The 24870-nt window shown below is 42.2% G+C and overlaps 1 protein-coding gene across 1 annotated transcript in view; it reads left to right on the top strand.

Moving 5' to 3' along the window:
• SLC49A4 (solute carrier family 49 member 4) overlaps positions 1-24870 on the top strand; it is a 117479-nt gene that overhangs the window by 33740 nt on the left and 58869 nt on the right. The window contains exons 2-6 of the mRNA XM_030209163.1: positions 577-670; positions 14917-15182; positions 16177-16306; positions 23159-23267; positions 24017-24084. Coding sequence (XP_030065023.1) covers positions 577-670; positions 14917-15182; positions 16177-16306; positions 23159-23267; positions 24017-24084 — 667 coding nt within the window. The remainder of the gene's footprint in view (positions 1-576; positions 671-14916; positions 15183-16176; positions 16307-23158; positions 23268-24016; positions 24085-24870) is intronic.

The following is a 24870-nucleotide window of genomic DNA, read 5'->3' as shown; positions in this document are numbered from 1 at the left end:
ATATGAGCACTTGTTATAGAATTGCCCTGCTAATGTAGAATGAGCAGTGACTTCTCCACCACCGCCAACTCCAGGCTCCGCTCATTCTGCCTCGCCTCACCCTATGCTTGGAACAACCTTCCTGAACCCTTACGCCAAGCCCCCTCCCTGCCTGTCTTCAAGTCTTTGCTTAAAGCCCACCTCTTCAATGCTGCATTCGGCACCTAACCCTTACCGTTCAGTGAATCCAGACTGCCCCAATTTGACTGCCCCTATCGGACCGACCGTTCACTTGTCTATTAGATTGTAAGCTCTTTGAGCAGGGACTGTCTCTCTTTGTTAAATTGTACAGCGCTGCGTAACCCTAGTAGCACTCTAGAAATGTTAAGTAGTAGTTAATTCAGCATGTCGGTCAGTAATATTCCAAAAACGTAATACAATTTAGATGGTCTTTTGGTCTAGCATTGTGACACTTTATTATTTTTCATTTACTGTTTACATTTTTACAAAGCATTGATGAAGTGTATAAAATATCTGGTTCTGCATATTAAAATGATATGAATATTGTAATAAGTAATATAATATATTTTATCTTAGGCCTACGTTTGACAGTGCTGCTAACCGCTTTCCTCATGGTAGTTGGAGCTGGGATAAAATGTGTGTCTGTGGCAGATACATTAATAAAGAGAAGGTAAGGCTGTTTAATTTATGGTTGTAAAGTGGCCTGTATCTAAAAATATGCAGCGTGTCGTTATCTAGGAATAACTCTGTTAATAACAAAAATTTAATCTTTGATTTCTTGTTTTTTATTTTGTTTGTTTCTGCGTTATATCTTTTTGCAAGCATGAAAGTGGCTTTTCACTACTGCTGCTTTCCAGACATCTTTGTTTTTTTTTGCTTTTGGTTTAATTTTGATTCACTGGGATTCTAATCCAGCCATAATGTATAAGGAGTGGGAGTACGACCAAGGATACCAGAAACTGGAAGATGTTCTAAAATAAAACTTTATTAAAGGTTTGAAGACTCGACACGTTGTGTTTCGGCCGACAGGCCTGCATCAGGAGTCTACTATGCAGGGTTTTGCAAAATAATGCTGGTAGGAATCCTCTGAAGATTATGCAGAAGTCTCTTACACGGAGAATTACTGAATTGCTGAATGCTAATGAGGTTGATTCTTCAGAAATAGCGTAGTAGTCTTTAGAAAGACTGTTTGTAAAAGTTCGTCAGAGGCGCTGCACGCACAGTAGGTAATGTGCGTGCAGCGCCTCTGACGAACTTTTACAAACAGTCTTTCTAAAGACTACTACGCTATTTCTGAAGAATCAACCTCATTAGCATTCAGCAATTCAGTAATTCTCCGTGTAAGAGACTTCTGCATAATCTTCAGAGGATTCCTACCAGCATTATTTTGCAAAACCCTGCATAGTAGACTCCTGATGCAGGCCTGTCGGCCGAAACACGACGTGTCGAGTCTTCAAACCTTTAATAAAGTTTTATTTTAGAACATCTTCCAGTTTCTGGTATCCTTGGTCGTACTCCCACTCCTTATACATTATTGTTTTTACCGTGGGGTGCTTGAGTTTTCCGCCTGCTGGCGGATCTTTTCTCATTCTAATCCAGCCACCAGTCTTACAGATCCTTTACTAAGGGGCGCTAATGAATCCTCTTGTTCGGAAGGAATGGATCCTCAGAAGCTTAGCCGAGATTGGGTGGCAGAGCCGGTAGGGGGAGGCGGGGCTGGTGGTTGGGAGGTGGACCTTGTTCTGGCAGACTTCTACGGTCTGTGCCCTGAAAATGGCAGAAACAAATCAAGGTCAGGTATACACACAAAGTAGCACATATGAGTTTAAATTGTTGGGCAGACTAGTTGGACCGTGCAGGTCTTTTTCTGCCATCATCTACGATGTTACTATGTAATGGATTTAGTTCACACTAATGATTAGCGTGTGCTAAATAAGATGCTTATTATATTCTTATGGGTGTCCTATCATTTAGTGCACACTAATCGTTAGCATGCTAAATCTGCTGGCACACCTTAGTAAATGGACCCCTTAATCTTTACTTGCACATGAAGTCTGAATCGACCAGTCAGTGAGATCCCTCTACAACTAAAAATTTGTCTACACTCGGACACTGGGAAGATAAGAAAACAAAACTAAGAAATGGGAGAGAACATGTCTAAATCAGTAAAATGAGGGAGGGGGCCAAGATGACTTTTCTGATACATTAGTAACGGAAGGAAGTGCAAACATGCGCCATGAGATTGAAAAGGTGAGGGGCAAGAATCTGGAGAGGCAAGCAGAATTGCTTAACAAAAATTTCTGTTTGGTGTTAGGACTGCAGAAAGACACAAATAAGAATAGAAGCGAGGTAAACCTCAAATGATTTTCAGTAAACTGTAAGGAGCTTGCTGAACTCAAAACAAAGCAATTGAGCCAAAGTTGAGACATCCAAGATTATTGAAAGAACTTGAAGTCTCGGTTGTCCCGCTGTGTGACCTTTTCCCACACTTTAGCGCTTGCACTGATCTTGAAAGATTGGAGACAAGTGAAAGTGTTTCCTCTTCACAAAACCGGAGTGGAGGAGGAGGCTGGGTAACCTGACCTTACTACTACTAATAGCATTTATGTAGCGCTTCCAGACGCACGCAGCGCTGAACATTTGACATAGAGAGACAGTCCCTGCTCAAAGAGCTTACAATCTAGGTAAAACAGACAGACAAGACATTACGGGCAAGGGAATTACAGGGTAAAGAGGAACGGGAGGAGGAGAGCAATGAGTAGCGGATAGGAGCCAAAGGCAGCAGTGAAAAGGTGAGCCTTCAGCATAGATTTAAAAACAGGTAGAGATGGAGCTTAGACGTATGGGCTCGGGAAGACGGTTCCAGGCATAAGGTGCAGCAAGATAAAAGGAACGAGGAGAAGGGGGACGACAAGAGAGACTTGCTCAGAGAGTGGAGTTCACGGGGAGGAATGTAGGGAGAAATGAGAGAGGAGGGGTAATGAGGGGTCATAGAGTGGATGCATTTCCTCACCACCACCAAGGTCAAACTCATGACTAAATAGAATTATAGAAAAATTGAAGTCTAGTCTGTCCATCCATGCCATCTGCTCTCCCTTAGAGATCCTATGTTCTTGTCCCAAGCTTTCTTAAATTCAGATAGTTTTCGTCTCCACCCCTGATGGAATGATGAGCCGCTACGGCAGCTGCGTATTTGATGGGCTGCCCTAAAATATTTGTCCTCCCTGTTCTGCCTATTACAATTACTTAGGAGCTAAATTTTACATTATATAATTAACCAGACGAGTTGAATGTTACATTTAAAAACACAAAACGTCTTGCCTATACTGTTCAAAATTCTGCTGCACGTATTCTGCCAGGGTCTCTATGCTCATATTTGCCCTCTCTTCAAGTCGCTTCATTGGCTCCCTATCCATTACCGCATTCAGTTCAAACTCCTCTTATTGACTTACAAGTGCATTCTCTCTGCAGCTCCTCAGTCCCTCTCTACTCTTCTGTCCCTATATTCCTCCCTGGGAACTCTGTTCATCGGGTAAATCTCTCTTACCTGGACCCTTGTCCTCCACTGCCAATTCTAGACTCTGTTCTTTTATCTTTCTGCACCATATGCCTGGAATAGACTTCCTGAGCCAGTACGTCAAGCTCCATATCTGGCAGTCTTCAAATCTAGGCTAAAAGCCCACCTTTTCGATGCTGCTTTTAACTCCTAACCCCTATTCGCTTGTACAGTACCCATGTATGTTTTATCATTTCCACCTTAGTAATTCTGTTATCCCTTATTTGCCCCGTTTGTCCTGATTAGATTGTAAGCTCTTTCGAGCAGGGACTGTCTCTTCATGTTCAAGTGTACTGCAGTGCATACATCTAGTTGCCCTATAGAAATAAGTAGTATTAGTAACTATCCCACAGATTCTGGAATAGTGGGAAGGGCTATCTGGTAAGAGACCTAATTTCGCCTTATCCTGAAAAGGTGTCCCACATGGAGCCTTGTTGGTCAGGTGGACATTTGGAGTGCTAGCAGTGACAGAAGTGACCCATAAGGAGCGTTGTTACTGAGGAGGAGATTCTGTAGCAGCCCTGTTGGCAAGATCAATTAAAAATGTTAGTCTGGTTCTTTTTTGCGGGGGGAGGATTCTGAAATACTACTGTGAAGGGTGGTGAGGTGGATGAAGACTTGAGACTTTGGGGGAGAGGTGAGATTCATAGAGGCTTTGCGGTTAAGGATAGAAGTATATAAGTATTGCCATACTGGGAAAGACCAAAGGTCCATCGAGCCCAGCATCCTGTTTCCAACAGTGGCCAATCCAGGTCACAAATAACCGGCAAGATCCCCAAAATGTACAAAACATTTTATACTGCTTATCCCAGAAATAGTGAATTTTCTCCCAAGTCCATTTAATAATGATCTATGGACTTTTCCTTTAGGAAGCCGTCCAAACCTTTTTTAAAACTCCGCTAAGCTAACCGCCTTTACCATTTTCTCTGGCAACGAATTCCAGAGTTTAATTACATGTTGAGTGAAGAAAATTTTCTCCGATTTGTTTTAAATTTACTACATTGTAGCTTCATCGCATGCCCCCTAGTCTTTTTGGAAAGCGTGAACAGATGCTTCACATCTACCCGTTCAACTCCACTCATTATTTTATAGACCTCTACCATATCTCCCCTCAGCCGCTTTTTCTCCAAGCTGAAGAGCCCTAGCCGCTTTAGCCTTTCCTCATAGGGAAGTCGTCCCATCCCCTTTATCATTTTCGTCTAGACTGCCACTGTGGCTGCTGGGAGTGGGCAAACGGTTGAGGGAAGCTAAAACTGCAGCTGCACCACCCATTCCTCCCCTCTCAGCCTTAGTAGGTACAGTTTTAGCCTCTCACCTTATTTGCCCCAGCAACCATACCCTAAAATCTGGCAGCGGAGGGAGGTGTGGTTGGGTGATAGGATGAGCAATAGCCTCTTATCCACACATTCTTTGCTGCTTTAATAAATAGCTTGCTATATATCCCCCCTTGAGAATATTATGAATGTGTGACTTATACATCTGATGTATTTAACAAATTACAGTTGTTTCAAGTCTGGCTTCTAGATTTTATTTATTTAATTTTTAGGCTAGCTCCTATATCCTAAGAAAGTGTCAAGTCCTGACTGTTGTCATGTTACTCTGTCACCCTGTGGTTGAACTGTAAAATCCATCCGTTGATATTTAATGGTTTTATGTACTATCACACTTGAGAATCACGTGAAAATCACAACGAAAAAGATGTTCCACTCAATGTGGAAATTTAAAAAGAGTAAAACCATTCTTCCCAAGAAACGTTTTCCGGAATCTGGTACAATCATTAGTACTCAGTCACCTAGACTACTGCAAAGAGCAAATACTCAAAAAAAACTCCAGTCAGCCCTGAACACAGCAGCCAGACTCATATTTGGAAAACCAAAATACGAAAGTGCAAAGCCCCTACGAGAGAAGCTACACTGGTTACCACTCAAAGAACGCATCACGTTCAAAGTATGCACCCTATTACACAAAATCATCCACGACGAGGCCCCAGCCTACATGTCGGACCTGATCGACCTACCACCCAGGAATGCTAAAAGATCATCTCGCACATTCCTTAATCTTCATTTCCCTAACTGCAAAGGCCTAAAATATAAACTAATGCACGCATCAACCTTTTCCTATATGAGCACGCAATTCTGGAACGCACTGCCACAGAACCTAAAAGCGACCTATGAACTGACCAACTTCCGCAAACAGCTGAAGACCCATCTCTTCGACAAGGTATACCACAAAGACCAAAACATGTGAAATCCCCACATATATCTAGTAATGTTAAGAATGCCTTATGTTATATCACTATCATGTATTCCATTACCATGCAACCCAAATTACTTCTGTAACACTGAATGTCAATTCTCCTCTCATTTCCACTATCTATGATATATTGTAAGCCACATTGAGCCTGCAAAGAGGTGGGATACAAATGCAATAAATAAATTGTATTATTCTTTCCAAAACAGAATGAGTAGTGTTCCTTTGAGACCACCCCTCCTGTCTCAAGTCAGAGAACGTACAAAGAAACTGCACATATAAATACGCACATGGGCGCACACACACAGAGGTTGGAAAGAATTCCATGTGCCATGTGCTTTCCTTGCTTGTCTGCATTTAATGCTCGTGTACCATTTACTTCCCGTCATACTTTCTTTCCCTTTAAAGTGTCTGCAGTCTAAGACTTGTTCTTTGGCTGCCAGAGATATCCTGATGCTGATAGCAGTGGGTTTCTAGACAGCAGTATCAAGGCTTTTTTTTTTTTGTTTATTTTTATTTAGATCAATGTGAAGAATTGTCATAAACCTTCAAGCACATATTTTCTATTTATAAACTTCGGGGGGGGGGGGGGGGAGCAGATCATTTTGGAATTGCACGTTTCACATAAGACGTATGTGTTGAAAAAAAGAAAAGTTTGTTTCTGTATTTTAAGGCATTGGAGCTTTTCAAGCTGCAGTACATTTTAAAAATGTAGGTTAAAAATGAGTCAATGACCTGCATTGCAGATGCAGCAATGCCAGCCCAAGACACTGACATTTTTCCGAAACAGTCTTGACAGCTACAGAGCGGTAACAGAGCACTTCGGAGAGACCCTTGACAGGGCAATGATGACTTCACTGAAATCCTAACATCCTAGCACCCTGTTATTGCACAGTAATCAGAGCTGTCATAGACACCAGCTGAGTGGTTCTGTGTTGAGAGCTTTATCTGTCTTTTGAAACAAGCAAACATTTGTCTAGCCTTTTATCATAGCTTTTTCAGATATATAGTCTATTACAAAAGATACTTGGATAAAAACAAAACGTTTTTTATCCTTTTCTCAGAGCTCTTGTAAACCTGAAAAAAAACCTTGGGCATTATGTATGTACAGTTTTGTAGTAACCAACTCATCAGTGGTGTTCTTAACCTTTCCTCCTTATGCTTCATGATCAGTAGAGCCTATTCATTGTTTGTATATCTTTCTATACTCGATGTCTGTCATCTTATCTTAGGGGAAAATAAATTCTGTTTATTAGCTCTTTAGTTCCCTGTTGAAATTGTAAAGGCAAGACCATGGTCAGTTCATATTTTCTTCCATGTCTTCACTGTGTTGCCCTCTGCATATTTGGCCATCAACCAATGAATTCATTATGATGCATCTTGCAGTAGGTAATATTTAATATACCAGCCCATCCTATATAATAAAACGCACCTCCAACATTCTGAAGCTGACTGCATGGCTGAGGCATTCCTGCTCTCTGTATCCATCTCCTGAATTGACATCACGTACTTCCGGGTTCGTCACAAGCAGAAGTGACCAACCACACGAGGTTTCTCGGCTTCAGAATGTTGGAGGTGCATTCTATTAAATAGGATTGGTCAGTTCCTTGAAGCACAGCCAGAGCTCAGCGTCCTGCACAGTAACGCTCAGACACCAGAAGGGGGGGGGGGGCAGGTATCTCTGTCACACACACACTCTCTCTCTCACAGACAATCTCTTTCTCTTTCACTCTCACACACTGTCTCTCACACACTCTATGTCTAACACTGTATCACATTCATTCTCTATATGTCACACAGTCACTCACACACTATCTTGGTTTCATACACTCAGTCTCACAGAGAGTCTGTGTCTCACACATTCTCTCTCTCTCTCGCACACACTGTATCTGTGTGAAACACACTCTCTCTCTCACACTGGGTCTCACATACACACTTGCACACGCTCTCATTCTCACACACACACTCTCTCTCTCTCTCACAGACACACTTGCACCCAGACTCACTCTCTTTCTCACACACACACATACACTCGCACATTCACTCTCTCTCTCACACACAGTCACTCTCACATACACTCTCTCAAACATACACACTCCGAGGAAAACCTTGCTAGCGCCCATTTCATTTGTGTCAGAAATGTGCCTTTTTTACTATTTGGTAAATATTTCATGTTCTTGTCTTTTTGGAAGAATTTTGAATGTCATGATCATTTTGCTTCTTTTTGTTGTTGTGCTGCTCGCCACATGCAAGCATTAAGACATTAAGCTTAATGTCCTTAATACCCTGCAATAGGCAATAATACTCAAAAGACAATTTCTGAATCAAGGAAGTACAGTGCACATGTTTGGGAATCTTTTTAAGGGATGGTTCTTGGGCTTTGCACAGAAGTTTCTCAGTCTTGATGTCCAGACATTGAGTAGTGCTAAATTTGCATGCTTTTAAGGGTCAAGGGTAATGGATTTTATATATTGCCTTTCTGTAGTACAACCAAAGCAGTTTACATTGATTATATATAGGTGCTTTCTCTGTCCCTAGTGGGCTCAGTCTGTTTTTTGTACCTGGGGCAATGGTGGGAGTGGGTTTAAAGCAGTCACTTACTTTCTCCTTAATTTAAAAGCTTAGTGCTGTACTTCTGACTATAAGGTGGTCTTTTACGAAAGCTTAACTTGAGTTATCTGTAGCAGGGCCCATAGGAATAAAATGGGCCCTGCTGCAGATAACTCAAGCTAAGCTTTAGTAAAATACCCTCTAAATATTTTATTTATTTATTTTATTTGTTGCATTTGTATCCCACATTTTCCCACCTATTTGCAGGCTCAATGTGGCTTACATAGTGCTGTAGCGGCGGTCGCCAGTTCTGGTCTGAACAAATACGTAGTGTGCTCAAGTACAAGTTGTGATTGTGGTAGGGTATGGTTCAAATTCGGTAAATGCATTGGGAAACATTAAGTGTGAAGAGGGGGATAGGAGTGAGTCCATTATAGTCTTGGTGGTGTTGTGTAGCAGGTTTTCTGGTTCTTATGTTGGGTAGGTGGGGTATGCCTTTTGGTTCGTTTTTAGTTTTTTCCGGAACTTTAGGTAGTCGTATGTTGTTTTTACTGTTTTTGGTAGTGCGTTCCATAGTTGTGCGCAAAAATAGGAGAAGATGGATGCATATGTTTTGTATTTTGAGTCCTTTGTTGTTTGGGTAGTGGAGGTTAAGATACGTTAGAGCTGATCTTGTTGTGTTTCTGGTTGGGATTTCTATGAGGTCTTTCATGTATCCTGGGGCTTTGCCATAGATGATTTTATGGGTCATGGAGCAGATTTTGAAAGCAATACGTTCTTTGGGAGCCATTGACGTTTTTCTCGGAGGGGTTTGGCACTTTCAAAACGCAATTTTCCAAATATAAGCCTGGCTGCTGTGTTTTGAGCGGTCTGGAGTTTCTTTATGATTTTTTCTTTACAGCCCGCGTAGATTTCGTTGCAGTAGTCTGCATGGTTCAGTACAAATGTTTGTATCAAGTTTCGAAATATTTCCCTCGGGAAGAATGGTTTCACACGCTTGAGTTTCCACATTGAGTGGAACATTTTCTTTATGGTGGAATTCGCTTGATTCTCTAGTGAGAGATTCCGGTCGATTATTACTCCAAGGATTTTCAGATTGTCTGCAATAGGAAGGGTGTGGCCTGGGATGTTAATATTTGTGGGTTTGTATGTGTTATATTGTGATGAGATTGTTAGACAAGGGTTTTTTCTGTGTTGAGTTTTAGTTGGAATGCGTTTGCCCATGAATCCATGATGTTCAAACTGAGCTTGATTTTATTGGAGATTTCTGCCAGGTCGGGTTTGTATGGGATATATATTGTGATGTCATCAGCATATATGAATGGGTTAAGGCCTTGAATGGATAAGGATTTGGCTAGTGGGGTCATCATGAGGTTGAAAAGGATCGGTGATAGTGGTGATCCCTGCGGTACTCCGCAGTCTGGTTTCCGAGGTTTTGGTCTGAGGACAGTTTGTGTGAGAAAAGGTCGAATGTGTGTCCTTTTGCATAGCTTGTTTGCATTTGCGGCCATTTCAGTTCATATAAGTGAAGGAAATCCTTGCAGTCGCGAGCGCTGGTAGAGTTTGGGTCTTCTAGATGAAGGTTGATGTCTCCTAATATTAATGTGTTGGAGTTAGAAATGCAAGTGTTTGTGATGAAGTCCACAAAGTTTGGCTGGTTTTCCTTCCAGTTACATGGGTGGTCTATAGAATAGGACACAGTTTAGATGGTTGAGCAGGGTTTTATATTTGATTCTGATTGAGGCTATTTCAAGTTGGGTTGTTATGGATTCGCCTGTGGTTCCGATGGTGAAATGGGATCGGTATATGAGCACTATTCCTCCACCTCTGTTTTCCTTCCTGGTCCAGTGAGTTATTTTATATCCTGGGGGGGCATAGGTTTAGTATGATTGGGTCTTCTTGATTGTGGATCCAGGTTTCAGTGATAAAGAGTAGATTTAGTTTTTCTGATATAATCCAGTCCGTTGTTATTAATGCCTTGTTTACTACAGACCTGGCATTAACATAGCCTGCTTGTAGTGTGTGGTATGGATCTTTTGTGTTTGGTGTTATGTGGACTTTTGTTAATTGCCGTTTCGTGGTATGTGAGGGATTTTTTGGATTTTTCTTGCCCTTTTGTTGTGGGTGTTCATTTGTTTGTATTTTTCTTTCGTTGTGGTTGTTGGTGTGGTAACGTGTGGTGTGTCTGTTAGGTCTTTGGTAATTATTCCATATGGGTATCGTGTTATTATCTGCGAGTGGTTTGGTAAGTGTTTGGTGGATTAGTGAAAGGGAATAGATTGCTAGAAGAGCTTTGACAGTGTTCATTGTTTCGGCTCTGTGAACTGTGGTGCACTGTGGTGAGCCTAGCTCTGTTTATGGTTTCGGGGTTTTCAATCAGCCGGCCATCCAGTTTACCTTGTGAGTATGCTGGGCACTGAGTCAGCAGGGTTGCGTCTGTTCGATTATGGGTGGAGCTGTTTCGCCAAGCCATCTGTAACTCACCGTGCAGCAGCCCGACACTGCGACTGTGTTCGATGGCCCGTACAGCGGCCTAGTGGTCTGGAGGTCCCCGAGGTGCTTTGAAGCCTCGCGTTCTCACTTTGATTACCAGGTGAGATCTCCATTTGGGCCTCTGGTCAGGGTTTACGTAGGTCAGAATTTGATTATAGTGGGGAGCTATTTCGCCGAGTCTTCTGTCCGCCTCAGTCGTGGTGCAGCAGGGCGTCGCAGTATAGCATGGTGTGTCGGCCCGGAACAGCGGCTCTCTCTCTGTTCAGTGTGTGGTGCTGTGGCTGGATATTGTCCCATGTATACTGGGAAGGTCAGGATATATAACTGTTCACAGAGCCTCAGCAAAGAGATCTGTCTCTCTTTCCTCCCGGGCTGAAAGGGGAAAGAGGAATATTTGGGCGATTTAAAAAAAAATAAATAAATAAATTATTTTTTTAAAATTTATAACACTTTGCAACTGACATTTCCAGAGAAGGGAAAGTGGTAAAATTAGAGGACATGAATTGAGGTTGGGGGGGGGGGGGGGGTAGAATTAGGAGTAGTGTCAGAATATTCTTTTTCACAGAGAGGGTGGTTGATGCCTGCAATTTTGATTTTGTCCAGTAGGCTTAGAAGAATTCTGTGATCGACAGGTCACACTCTTAGCAAAATTAAGAAACGAGTTCTGCAAAGGCAAAAAAATTCTTCTCTTACAATTAATTTTGCAAAGAGTGTGATTAGCACTGTTTAGGTACTGAGCAGAGGGCAGAAACCTGATTGATAGTCGTGCAGTACGGTGTATCTAAGTATTCCATTAGGTGAGAGGCCTCTAGTCCTTCCGTTAGCTTTGTTGTTAGAGGTATAGTTGATGAATATTTTATTGGAAACCACCTAGGTTTAGGTGGCCTATACAATTTTAAAATTTGTGGTTTTCTTCCTTTTTTTGTTTTTTTCTAATTTATTATCGGTGTTAGGATATTGCCGTTTTTCTTTTGAGAACAAGGCTTTGGACAGCATGTAAGAAAAGAGCTTAGTTGCAGTGTGTTGGGGCTGTTTGCGTTAGGTAGCTGGGGCAGCTGTGTAACAGGTAAAATGCTTTGGAAAATTTTCTGCACCAGTTGCTTCACTGTTGGATTGAAGGATGACCAAGTTCTGTTGGCAATTACGTTGTCGTGTGAACCTTCCAGTTCATCAACATATGTTTCTAGGTTGTAGTTTCCTTTCGGGTGTTCCTTTCTTAGACCAGTGATCTTGTTTTTGAAGTATTTGACCAAAGTATCAGCTGAGGGGGGTGTTATCATTTAGTGATGCAGATGTTTGGGTGGATGTTATTTTATGTTGTCAAGGACGTATTCCTCATCAGCTGTCTTCAGAAGATTGAAAGTATGAGCTGTTTCTCTCTTCTTCAGATATGGAGAGAATCAAGCTGTGGAATTTATACTAGAGCAATATAATACTAGTTTGAAACCACTGTGTAGGAACTCTAGATTATATAGAATAAAATTACAGAACATATGTTTAATGGGACAAAGTCAGCATGGGTTCAGCCAAGGGAAGTCTTCCCTCACCAATTTGCTTCATTTCTTTGAAGGCGTGGATAAAGGTGAGCCGGTTGATGTAGTGTATCTAGATTTTCAGAAAGCTTTTGATAAAAGTTCCTCATGAGAGACTCCTGAGAAAATGAAAGAGTCATGGGGTAGGAGGCATTGTTCTGCTGTGGAGTAGGAATTGGTTATTGGACAGAAAACAGAGGGTAGGGTTAAATGGTCATTTCTCTCAGTGGAGGGGGGTGAACAGTGAATACCGCAGGGATAAGTACCGGGACCAGTGCTATTTAACATATTTATAAATGATCTGGAAATTGGAACGACGAGTGAGGTGATTAAATTTGCAGATGACACAAAACTATTCAAGGTTCTTAAAACGTGTGCGTACTGTGAAATATTGCAGGAAGACCTTAGGAAATTGGAAGACCGGGCATCCAAATGGCAGATGAAATTTAAGGTGGACAAATACAAGATGATGCACATTGTAAAGAATAATCCAAATCATATAGTTGATGCTACAGTCCACCTTGGGGATCAGCACCCAAGAAAAAGATCTAGGTGTCATTGCAGACAGTAAGCTGAAATCTTCTGCTTAATGTGCGGCAGCGGCCAAAAAAGCAAACAGGATGCTAGGAATTATTAGAAAAGGGATGGTGAATAAGACTGAAAATACTATAATGTCTCTTATCACTCCATGGTGTGACCACACCTTGAGTATTGCGTTCAGTTCTGGTCACCGTAGCTCAAAAAAGATATAGCGGAATTAGAAAAGGTTCAAAGAAGAGTGAGTAAAATGATAAAGAGGATGGAACTCTCTCATATGAGGAGAGGGTAAAGAGGTTAGGACTGTTCAGCTTGGAAAAGAGACGGATGAGGAGAGATATGATTGACGTCTACAAAATCCTGAGTAGTGTAGAATGAGTAGAAGTAAATCGTTTGCTTTTATTTATTTATTTTTTTCACTCGTTCCAAAAATACAAAGTCTAGGGGACACTCGAAACTACATGGAAATACTTTTAAAACAAATAGGAGGAAATATTTTTTCACTCAATGAATAGTTAAGCTCTTGATCTTTGCCAATGGATGTAGTAACGGTGATTAGCGTATATGGGTTTAAAAAGGTTTGGACAAATTCCCTGGAGGAAGTCCATAGTCTGCTATCGAGACAGACATGGGGAAGCAACTGCTTGCCCTCTGATGGGTAGAATAGAATGTTTCCATGATTTGGATTTCTGTCAGGTACTTGTGACCTGCCTTGGCCACTGTTGGAAACAGGATACTGGGCTCGACCATTGGTCTGACCCAGTATGGCTACTCTTATGTTCTTACAGAAAGCTGTGAAATATCCAGAGAGACTAAATGAAATGGAAAATAGAAATATGCAGTATAGCAGTTACATAATAAGCTTACTCTTAAGTATATAAAAGCATGTGCAGCTTCGTTAGTCAAAAGTAATTAACATTTGCCAGACTTCCTCACATGGACGATAACTTTCAGTGGGAGGCGGGAGGATTTAATCGGGATTTTCTGGTACATATGATAGTGCTACAGATTGCTTTTCATGTTTCTAATGCCACTAGCAAGCTGAGGGGAAAGAAATGTGCTCTTCTGGTGACATGGCACGGCAGATACCACTGTAAACAAGAGCATTGGTGGAGTAACCTGCATGGAGTTGTAGTACAGCCATAACCACCTTACTGGGCAGACTAGATGAGCCATCCTGCTCTTACTCTGCTGTCATTTGCTGTGTCCAGAAAGCACAGTGTAAATGCCATGCTTCCCTTTCCTCCTAAAATTGACTGTTTTTCCTTTCTATTCTCTTCCAGTTATCTCCCCCCCCCCCCCCCCCCCCCCCCCCACACACACACACAAAGCTTCTTTTCAGCTAGCTAAGGTCTGGTGTTTTCCTCCGTCCTCTGCTATAACACAGCTTCTCCATACAGTGATACAGGGCGTTAGATCCTTTCCCTGTTCTTTACTTTGCCCTCTTTCTGCTCTCCTCAACCCCTTAGCATGCACATTAGCTGTCTCCCTCCCCTCTCCCACCCCTAATGCTGCTTTGCATAGCATGGTACTGGCACTTTGATCAGGAAAGGCTACTCATAGGCTGCTGTTCCCAACACTTTTGAGGCCTGTTGATTATCAGCGTACGCTAATAAGCGTATGTGTAGAGAGAAGCAGCAGCATTTCAGTGAAGTGTCATGCCTCCAGATATGATGTAATGTTTGAATTTAGTGCCAGGCTCACTCGTTATGATTTTTAATTGCCTGTTATGACTGGAAAGGTTGAATCTTCCCTATATACAACTTCACTTCAATACGTTGCCTAAAATGCTGGCTATCTTCCTTGCCATTCTGACGTTTTTGATTAATTTCCCCTGTGGTCGTTGTTTGATATCAATCTGTGGTGATTTTTCCTTGTGTTATAGAGCAAAATATTTAAGCTAAAATAATTTCATCTATCAATATATTTCCATGTGTATATATATATAATTCTTGATCTAGAATGTTCTTCTGTTTTCCATAAATTCTTGTGTTCCAGACTAATCCACGCAGGGCAGCTGTTAAATGGATTGGGTGGTCCAACTGTGATGAATGCCGCGCCATTCCTTTCCACTACTTGGTTCTCTCCGGACGAACGAGCCACAGCGACAGCTATCGCATCAATGCTCAACTACCTTGGAGGAGCATGTGCATTTCTGGTTGGGCCACTGGTGGTTCCAGCGCCTAATAAAACAACACTTCTGTCAGCATCGCCTAGGCATATTGGCTGTATAAGGGATCGCATTGAGGCTGTAATGTATGCAGGTATTGTAAACTTTATTTTATTAATGCAAACAATTGAGAGCTTTCTTTCGGTAAGAACCAAAGAATCAGCTAACCAATGTGTCTTCCTGTTGCCAGGTATTTTAAACAGTAGTCTCTTTGAGACATGTTAAAATGTTGTGTCAGTACAGTTTATTTAATGTAGGTATAGTCCCATGTGATTAAAGCGTGGTAACTTAAGTGCCACAGTTCTCAGTAAATCCCACATTGGTGCTGGGAACATGCATTGCCAGAACAGCCCATCTGTTTTCCCAGCCAGGGCACTGCATAATCATGTCCAGAGCTGCCATATTTTAAAGGGGAAGTAGCGCTGAGTAAAGTTTTTTTTTTTGGGGGGGGGGTTTCCTTCACACCTACCTTCAGCAGAAATAACCCTGTAATAAATTGAATCCTCTGCCTCAAAGAGCCCCCCAAAAGTTGCTGTGGGATTACCACAGAAGTATAGTCAAAATCCGACTCCAGAATGAGGCTTAGAATGCACTCGAGGGCAGTTGGAGCACCAGAATGAGGCTTGGAACACTCATTGATTGAATAGTGAATACCATTCAGAAAACCATGGGAGACTGTTGGGGTTGGGAGGAAACAAGAGGGCTGCAAGCCAGTAAATAATATCAACACGTACGGGTGGGGATGGGTTAGATTCCATTGGGGATGGGTGAAACTTGTCCCCGTTTCACTCTCTAGTTAGCAGCCAATTATTAGTTCTGATTGGCTTATTAATCAAGTTGTATATGCAAATCAGCTACGTGTGTTGATTTGCGAATGGAACTTTAGTCGCCATATATAGAATCCGGGGGTTATTGTGTAATTCTAAAACCCTCTCAACTTTGGAGCGTGCTGAAAGATGAAAGTTTTATAAAAAGGGTCTGTGTTCAAAAGGTATCTTCCTTTGTGCAGACGGTTGCTTTATTTTTATAGCAATTTTAAAAAAATCTTTTTTAAATACAAAATCCATTCCAACTGTCTCATTTCCTAGAGTTTGGCATCGTCTCTTTGATATTTACTGCAGCCCTGGCCTACTTCCCTTCTCGCCCTCCAGCCCCACCTAGTGTGGCAGCAGCCAGCCGAAGACTCAGCTACAGGAACAGCATTTGCAAACTGCTAAGGTACGTGAACCACAGCTCGGTTTTTTTTGTCTTAGTCCTGGCAATGTCTGGCTGGTAGTATAGAAAACAGAACTAAGAGGCAATTCAGCGACAATACAGGTAGGAAAGAGTCCATATTTTTCCTGCTCTTTTGAGGCTTTCTAGTGCACTGTGTCCTGAACCATGGGACTGGTCCGTGTTCAATTGTAACCTGAAGTAGTGCTCACTCTCCTGTCACTTTGGCAATTGTGTTTGCTGGACTGTCTACAGTGAGAGTTATTGATTGGCGTCACCATGTTTGACAGCCTTATTTATTTACTAGTAAAAAAGTCCCGTTTCTGACACAAATGAAACGGGTGCTAGCAAGGTTTTCCTTGGAGTGTGTATGTTTGAGAGAGTGACTGTGTGTGTGAGAGAGAGTGAATGTGTGAGTGGGTGTGAGAGAGAGAGAGAGTGAGTCTGGGTGCGAGTGTGTCTGTGAGAGAGAGAGAGTGTGTGTGTGAGAATGAGAGTGTGTGCAAGTGCGTATGTAAGACACAGTGTGAGAGAGAGAGTGTGTTTCACTCAGATACAGTGTGTGCGAGAGAGAGAGTGTGTGTGAGACACAGACTCTCTGTGAGACTGAGTGTATGAGACCAAGAGAGTGTGTGAGTGACTGTGTGACACATAGAGAGTGAATGTGAGACAGTGTGTGAGAGAGAGAAAGACATTGTGTGAGAGAGTGTGTGTGTGACAGAGATACCTCCCCCCCTCTCTGGTGTCAGCCCCCCCCCCCCCTTCTCTCTGGTGTCTGAGCGTTACTGTGCAGGACGCTGAGCTCTGGCTGTGCTTCAAGGAACTGACCAATCCTATTTAATAGAATGCACCTCAACATTCTGAAGCCGAGAAACCTCGTATGGTTGGTCAGTTCTGCTTGTGACGAACCCGGAAGTACGTGATGTCAATTCAGGTGATGGATACAGAGAGCAGGAATGCCTCAGCCATGCAGTCAGCTTCAGAATGTTGGAGGTGCCTTTTATTACATAGGATGTAGCAATTGTTAAAGGTATTTACAACAGTAAAATCCAGACAGATATGTACCAAAAGTGTCCTGAAATATGATCTCTTATATTTTATTCTGAATCTGATTTTCTTAGCTTTCATGGTGGGGGTGGTAAGAGTACTTGGGCCATGTCCTAGAGAGTTCAGCCACCACTAATCCTCTCAACAGCATACATGCGACTTTACTGTTTCTTTTTCGTTTATAGAATAGTGGGTCTTGTAAATGCTGTACAAAATAAAGATAGGAAAAATGCTCTAGATTATAAGGGTGGGAGGGGTTGCCCCAAATTTGAAATCATTACTTCAAAATTGTTTCCTGAAGACAAAATGTGAACAAAAAAAAAAAAAACAATGTTGTTGTTCGCCCCCTTTTTAAAAATGCTTTCAAACAATGAAACCTTGTTTTCATCCTTGAACTTGTTTTGGATGCCTTTTCGTTCCTGAGAAGTAAACCTTTCTCCAAGTGAATGCCATGAGATTCGTGTGACAGCTCTTACTTAATTTCCTGGGCTGAAGATGACGACACCCAGGTTTAATGGCTTCACCTACAGAGAATGGTGAATGTGTGCCCTTTCAGCAGACAGTAGGCCTGCATTTTTTTTTACAAAAGCAAGTTCACGAGTGCATAGAGTCACTTGTTCGCAATAAGTTTTTTCCCTTTGTCTAGGATGATTATATCCCTTGGGTGAAATTTTTCATTTTAGAAGCAAAACCCTTTGGTTTACGTTCTTGCTTTCGTAGATCAGATTTGCTCAATTTACTTGTTAGAATATTTTTTTATAGTCTCGTTACTGCACTATGAAAACAGTTCATGATATTCAAGAAGTTTCTCTTCTCTCCCATTACTAGACAATTAACGAAACTCAATAGACTGTATAACATAGTAGATGACAGCAGAAAAAGACCTGCACGGTCCATCCAGTCTGCCCAACAAGATAACTCATATTTGCTGCTTTTTGTGTATACCCTACTTTGATTTGTACCTGTGCTCTTCAGGGCACAGACCGTATAAGTCTGCCCAGCACTATCCCCGCCTCCCAACCACCGGCTCTGGCACAGACCGTATAAGTCTGCCCAGCACTATCCCCGCCTCCCAACCACCGGCTCTGGCACAGACCGTATAAGTCTGCCCTGCACTATCCCCGCCTCCCAACCACCAGCCCCACCTCCCAACCACCGGCTCTGGCACAGACCGTACAAGTCTGTCCAGCACTATCCCCGCCTCCCAACCACCAGTCCCGCTTCCCACCACCGGCTCTGGCACAGACCGTATAAGTCTGCCCAGCCCTATCCCCGCCTCCCAACCACCAGCCCCGCCTCCCGATCTTGACTAAGCTCCTGAGGATCCATTCCTTCGGCACAGGATTCCTTTATGCTTATGCTTACAGCTGCTTTTTCCATATCCTCTGGCTTCCAGTGCTGAACTGTATGAAGAGTGAAAAATATTTTTTCCTATATGTTTTAAAGTATTACAATGTCACTTCAAGGTGTGTCCCCTGTAGTCTTTGAAAAAAAAAATTGATTTGCATTGATTGTTTCTTGCTGGCTATACAAGATTTTGTAGACACCTATCGTATTCTCCTTCACCGATTTAACCTCTTTAACCTTTCCTCATATGAAAGTCATTGTATCTCCTTCACCATTTTGGTCACTGTTTTCTGTATCATTTCTAATTCCACTCCGGTCAATATGCAGTCAGAAGTGGTCAGCGTTTAAGAAATGAAAACCAATGGCTAAATTAGACCAAGATATTCAAAGCCAGGCCAATATTTGGTAACCGGCCATGAATATCTAAGGCCTGGTCAGAGATTACTGGCTGACAATATTTATGCAGGTCCTGGCCAATACGCAGCCGAGACCCACATTTATCCGGGTCATGGCTGAATATCTGTATAATGTGGCTTGATGAAAGAGTACAACTCATCTCTACTGCGCAGTAAAATAGTCGAGAGAACAAAAGCAAGCAAAATTAAAAAGCTTGTCCTAATACCTTTGCTAAGAGAATAGGAAAATGGTAATCTTGTATAGGCTGGGTAGGAGATGTGACCACCTGAGAGGCTCTTTTACTAAGTGTTGGTAAGCTGGAACTACCGCTGGCGATAGCTCTACCCCCCCACCCCCCCAGCACACGGCATGTCTGGCGCTAGGGAAAATAGGTCTCTCTTTTTTTTTTTTTAATATTTATTGATTTTAATTATAATACAAACAAATCAAGTTTGTAAGGCAATACAGAGAGTTATTGAGGAAAGAAAAAAAAAATATTCCATTTAAACATACATGTCAAACTTATTTATCTTATCTCTCTTCCTTAGACCACCATAAGATAAGGGGGGAGAGTCCAAACAAATTTAAGGAGAATTATTACTCTAAAAGAGAAGGAAAAAAAAAATCTTAGCACAAATTGGCATAGTCCTGATTTTACTTTCTCTTAATTCTTGCTGATATCAATCGTTCTTCCTATTCAGCTAGATGGATTTTTAGCGTCCAGAAAAACCTTTAACTGAGATGGCTCAAAAAAGACATATTTAATGCCAGAGGTCTCTCTTTTTTTTTTACCTCAGCGGTTACCTGGTCCTTGGGTGACGGTAAGTGCTGCTCCTCACATTGCTACGCAGTAAGTGCAATCTTACCTCACGGCCATTTCTTTTTTCAACCTTTTTACCCGCTGCAGTAAAAAGGGCCTCGGTGCACGGTAAAAACGGCTGCCACGGCTAGCATAGGACCCCTTTTACCTCAGCTTAGTAAAAGGGCCCCTTAGTGTACTTAAAGGGATGGAAAACAAAACAGAAGGATGTTATAATGCAGTTGTACCGCTTCATGGTGCGACCGCACCTCGAATATTGTGTCCAATTCTGGTCGCCGCATCTCAAAAAGGATATAAAGGAATTGGAGAAGGTGCTGAGAAGGGCAACGAAAATGATAAAAGGGATGGAACGACTTCCCTATGAAGAAAGGCTAAGAAGGTTAGGGCTCTTCAGCTTGGAGAAAAGGCGGCTGAGAGGTGATATGATGGAAGTCTACAAGATAATGAGCGGAGTAGAGCGGACAGATGTGAAGCGTTTGTTTACACTTTCAAACAACAACAAAACCAGGAGACACAAGATGAAGCTAGAATATGGTAGATTTAAAACAAATAGGTTTTCTTTACTCAGCGTGTAGTTGCGTGTAGTTGGACTGTGGAACTCGTTGCCGGAGAACGTAGTGACAGCAGCTGGCCTTATGGAGTTTAAGGGGGATTTGGACTGATTCCTGAAGAAAAAGTCCATTGAACGTTATTTAAAAAAAACAAAAAGGGAAAACATTATTATTTTAATTTTATTTTCTTTTTTTTTTTTAATTTTTGTGGGGTTTTGCCGGGTTCTTGAAGCCTGGATTGGCCGCTGTCAGAGACAGGATGCTGGGCTTGATGGACCCTTGGTCTTTTCCCAGTATGGCGGTGCTTATGTGCTTAAGCTACGAGGAAGAGGCCACACAGTTTATAAAATAGTTATGTATTGACAGAGTGCAGATGAGAAGGTAAAACAAAAAAAAAAAAAGTAGAGGAAAAAGGAGAACTCAGAAGCTCCCCCCGTTTTCTATTTCTGTTGATGGCTCTCTCATTCTCACTGTCTCCTCAGCTCGAAACCTTGGGGTCATCTTTGACTCTTCTCTCTCCTTCTCTGCTCATATCCAGCAGATTGCCAAGACCTGTCGTTTCTTTCTTTACAACATCCGTAAAATCCGCCCCTTTCTTTCCGAGCACTCTACCAAAACCCTCATCCACACCCTTGTCACCTCTCGTTTAGACTACTGCAATCTGCTTCTTGCTGGCCTCCCACTTAGTCACCTCTCCCCTCTCCAGTCGGTTCAAAACTCTGCTGCCCGTCTCGTCTTCCGCCAGGGTCGCTTTACTCATACCACCCCTCTCCTCAAGACCCTTCACTGGCTCCCTATCCGTTTTCGCATCCTGTTCAAACTTCTTCTACTAACCTATAAATGTATTCACTCTGCTGCTCCCCAGTATCTCTCCACACTCGTCCTTCCCTACACCCCTTCCCGTGCACTCCGCTCCATGGATAAATCCTTCTTATCTGTTCCCTTCTCCACTACTGCCAACTCCAGACTTCGCGCCTTCTGTCTCGCTGCACCCTACGCCTGGAATAAACTTCCTGAGCCCCTACGTCTTGCCCCATCCTTGGCCACCTTTAAATCTAGACTGAAAGCCCACCTCTTTAACATTGCTTTTGACTCGTAACCACTTGTAACCACTCGCCTCCACCTACCCTCCTCTCTTCCCTCCCGTTCACATTAATTGATTTGATTTGCTTACTTTATTTATTTTTTGTCTATTAGATTGTAAGCTCTTTGAGCAGGGACTGTCTTTCGTCTATGTTTGTGCAGCGCTGCGTATGCCTTGTAGCGCTATAGAAATGCTAAATAGTAGTAGTAGTAGTAGTAATAGAGAAGTACTGACCACCATCTCTCAAGCTAATCCCAGCACTAACCAGTAATCCAGTGATACCCAAACTGGGTTCCTTGAACTCTCAAGAAAATTATAGAATCTATTTGTATGAACATATGTTTACCTAAATTGATGGTTCCTCAGTGTATGAATAAATATTTTAGGGGTTCTGCCGTAGTAAAAGGCTTACGCCTGTGTTCATTAAGCAGCGGTATGGGCGTGTTAGCGGTTAACGTGCCTTAAATTTACAAGCGTGTTAAAAACGTTAACGCACCTTAGAAAACATACCCCGTAGTGCCATGCATGTACCCATTTTTTTATGACCTAGATGTGTACTTGTGTGCCACATCCTATTACCCTTTTTTAAGAAATGACGCAGAGGATAATTCAGTAACAGGCGTTAAACATTTACACACTGCTATGGCATTTTACACATGTATGTAGGATTCCACCTAAGCACTATTCTGTAAATATGTGCTTAACTTGCATAGTGCAGATTTGCAAGAGGGAACATACACATGGGTTCTTACAGATTATTGCAAGCTAAGCGTGGATCTGCAGCTTTCTGGCTGGTGAAAGTAGTGGTGCCTAACTTTTAAAGCATGTATTTAAGTGGTTTCACTACACGCTTTCCCTTATTGAATAGGCTCCTGCCAGGTGCCCAGTGTTAGAACTGTCCTCTGAATGCATAACCCTCTATATATATATGTGCATGTACTTGGACACATATTTATTTATTTATTTATTAGGATTTATTTACCACCATTTTGAAGAGATTCATCCGAGACATCTATCAGTCTGAACATAGGCAGTAGGCATATTCTTAAAATTACATAAGAATAAGGAAAGGCATTTCCAAGGCGAAGCATTGTTGACCAACAGAAATGGCCTCTTAGAAAATTGCCCACCGGTATGTAGATAAACTTGTTGTACACAGCCTGTGTACACATTCGATTAACTGTATGAGGTGTCGTTCTCAAGGGCATATGTGTGTATTTTAACCCAGAAAAATGGTACACCCCAGAAGTAAACGGTTTTCCGGGGTTAATTTCAAAAGTGGAAGTATGTACATACTTACTTTCACTTTGAAAATCCAGTGGAGGCTGCAGAGAGTATGTACATATGCTTTTATCCATTCATGTAGTTAAGTTAGTTCTCTGAATGAACTTCAGCTATTAAGATTCCGAATGAAAAACTCTAAAGTGGCTTGGTCAGTTATTGATTTTTTAGAGTCCGTGTCTCCTATACAGCTTGGTGTATTTGAAAATTGAAAAATTAATTCCTTTAATGTAAATTTTTAGAACAATGAGATGAGCCTTATGGACCACTTAATGATGTATTTTGAATTTAAACAAAAGTTTTCTTGTCTTGGTACGTTCCTTTCTTTTCAGCAACGTGTGTTTTCTGATGATCGCTTTAGCCTATGCTATACCCCTAGGAGTATTTGGTGGATGGTCCGGTGTTCTAGATTTGATATTGACACCAGCTGAAGTGAGCCAGGTAGGAATTTTCAAGCTTGTATGCTGTACTTGCTCCAGAGAAGGTGTAAATTTGTATATGTACTCCACAAATTCATTCACGTATTGCAACTGCACCCAAATTGACCCAGTAACAGTGGCGTTCCTGGGGGGAGGGGGGGGCGGTGGGGGCGGTCCACCCCGGGTGCACGCCGCCGGGAGGGGGGGAGGGGGGTGCCGCGCACTCCTGCCCTCCGTTGTTCCATGGTTCTTCTCTGCCCCAGAACAGGTTACTTCCTGTTCCGGGGCAGCGAAGAAGCATGGAACAATGGAGAAGAGGCGCGGCGTGCACCCGGCGGGGGGGGGGGGGGGGGGGTTCCTTCGCGGGGGTGTTCTTTCGCCGGGGGGGGGGGGCGCTGCACCCGGGGGGCGGGGCGAATCTGCGATCCGCCCCGGGTGCCAGCCCCCCTAGGAACGCCACTGCCCAGTAATGCCCACATGTAGATTGTGTTGACGTAGGCACACTGTGTGGCTACTTTTTGCTTGCTATTGTCTCACATTTTTATGAAAGCCCTTTTTCTATATGTAAAACAAGCAAAAATCGCCCCTTTTTATTAGTTTGTACCTGAATGTATCAGTTGGTTACCCTGGTCAATTCTATGAGCTTCACGCTCCACTTGAGGCAGGAACAGATAGCATCTTATTTCACAAAGGTTGTTAAGAAGGAATTTTTCTCAAATGTTGCTCTGCCTGTTCGCTAATGAGTTTGTCTATTTATCTGGTTCTCTGCAGGTGGATGCAGGTTGGATTGGGTTTTGGTCTATAGTAGGAGGCTGTGTACTCGGGATAACTATTGCAAGGTAAGAATATGATATCTCCGAGATGAATGAGCAGTTCTATTAAAGTATTTTGAAGAAGGAGTCCATAGCAACGCTACATATTAAAGCTAAGTGCTTATGTTTAAGTAAAAGAAAAAATATGATTAAAAAAAGTTGGTTTAAGTGATATTAAATGTTGTGGATCAAATGAGGAATACCTGCCCACCATGAAAGTGCCTGGCTCACAATACTAGCCTGTATGGTGGTGACAGGGAAATCTAAAGGATCCTATACAATGTGATAAATACCTTTGAATGCAAAAGAAGCTATTGAAAGTTTTGAGAGCTGGGTAATAATTTATGATATACAGTGATACCCCCTCTACTGAAACAGTGATACCGTATTTTGTGGATTATTATTATTTATTGCATTTGTATCCCACATTTTTCCACCTCTTTGCAGGCTCAATGTGGCTTACAATGTGTTGTTATTGGTAGATAGTAGATTAGGAGATAGTGTTACATAAAGAATAGCATAATAGGTGTAAAAAGAATTGAAGCGGTGCAAAGAAAAGCTGTGAGAATGGTATGGGATTTGCGTTACAAGACATATGAGGAGAGACTTGCTGAACTAAACATGTATACTCTGGAGGAAAGGAGAAACAGGGGTGATATGATACAGACGTTCAAATATTTGAAAGGTATTAATCCGCAAACGAACCTTTTCCGGAGATGGGAAGGTGGTAGAACGAGAGGACATGAAATGAGATTGAAGGGGGGCAGACTCAAGAAAAACGTCAGGAAGTATTTTTTCACGGAGAGAGTAGTG

This window comes from Microcaecilia unicolor, chromosome 7, assembly GCF_901765095.1.
Source record: "Microcaecilia unicolor chromosome 7, aMicUni1.1, whole genome shotgun sequence".
Lineage (NCBI taxonomy): Eukaryota > Metazoa > Chordata > Amphibia > Gymnophiona > Siphonopidae > Microcaecilia > Microcaecilia unicolor.
Note: the sequence above shows the minus strand (reverse complement) of the source record. Positions and strands in the feature narration are given on the sequence as shown.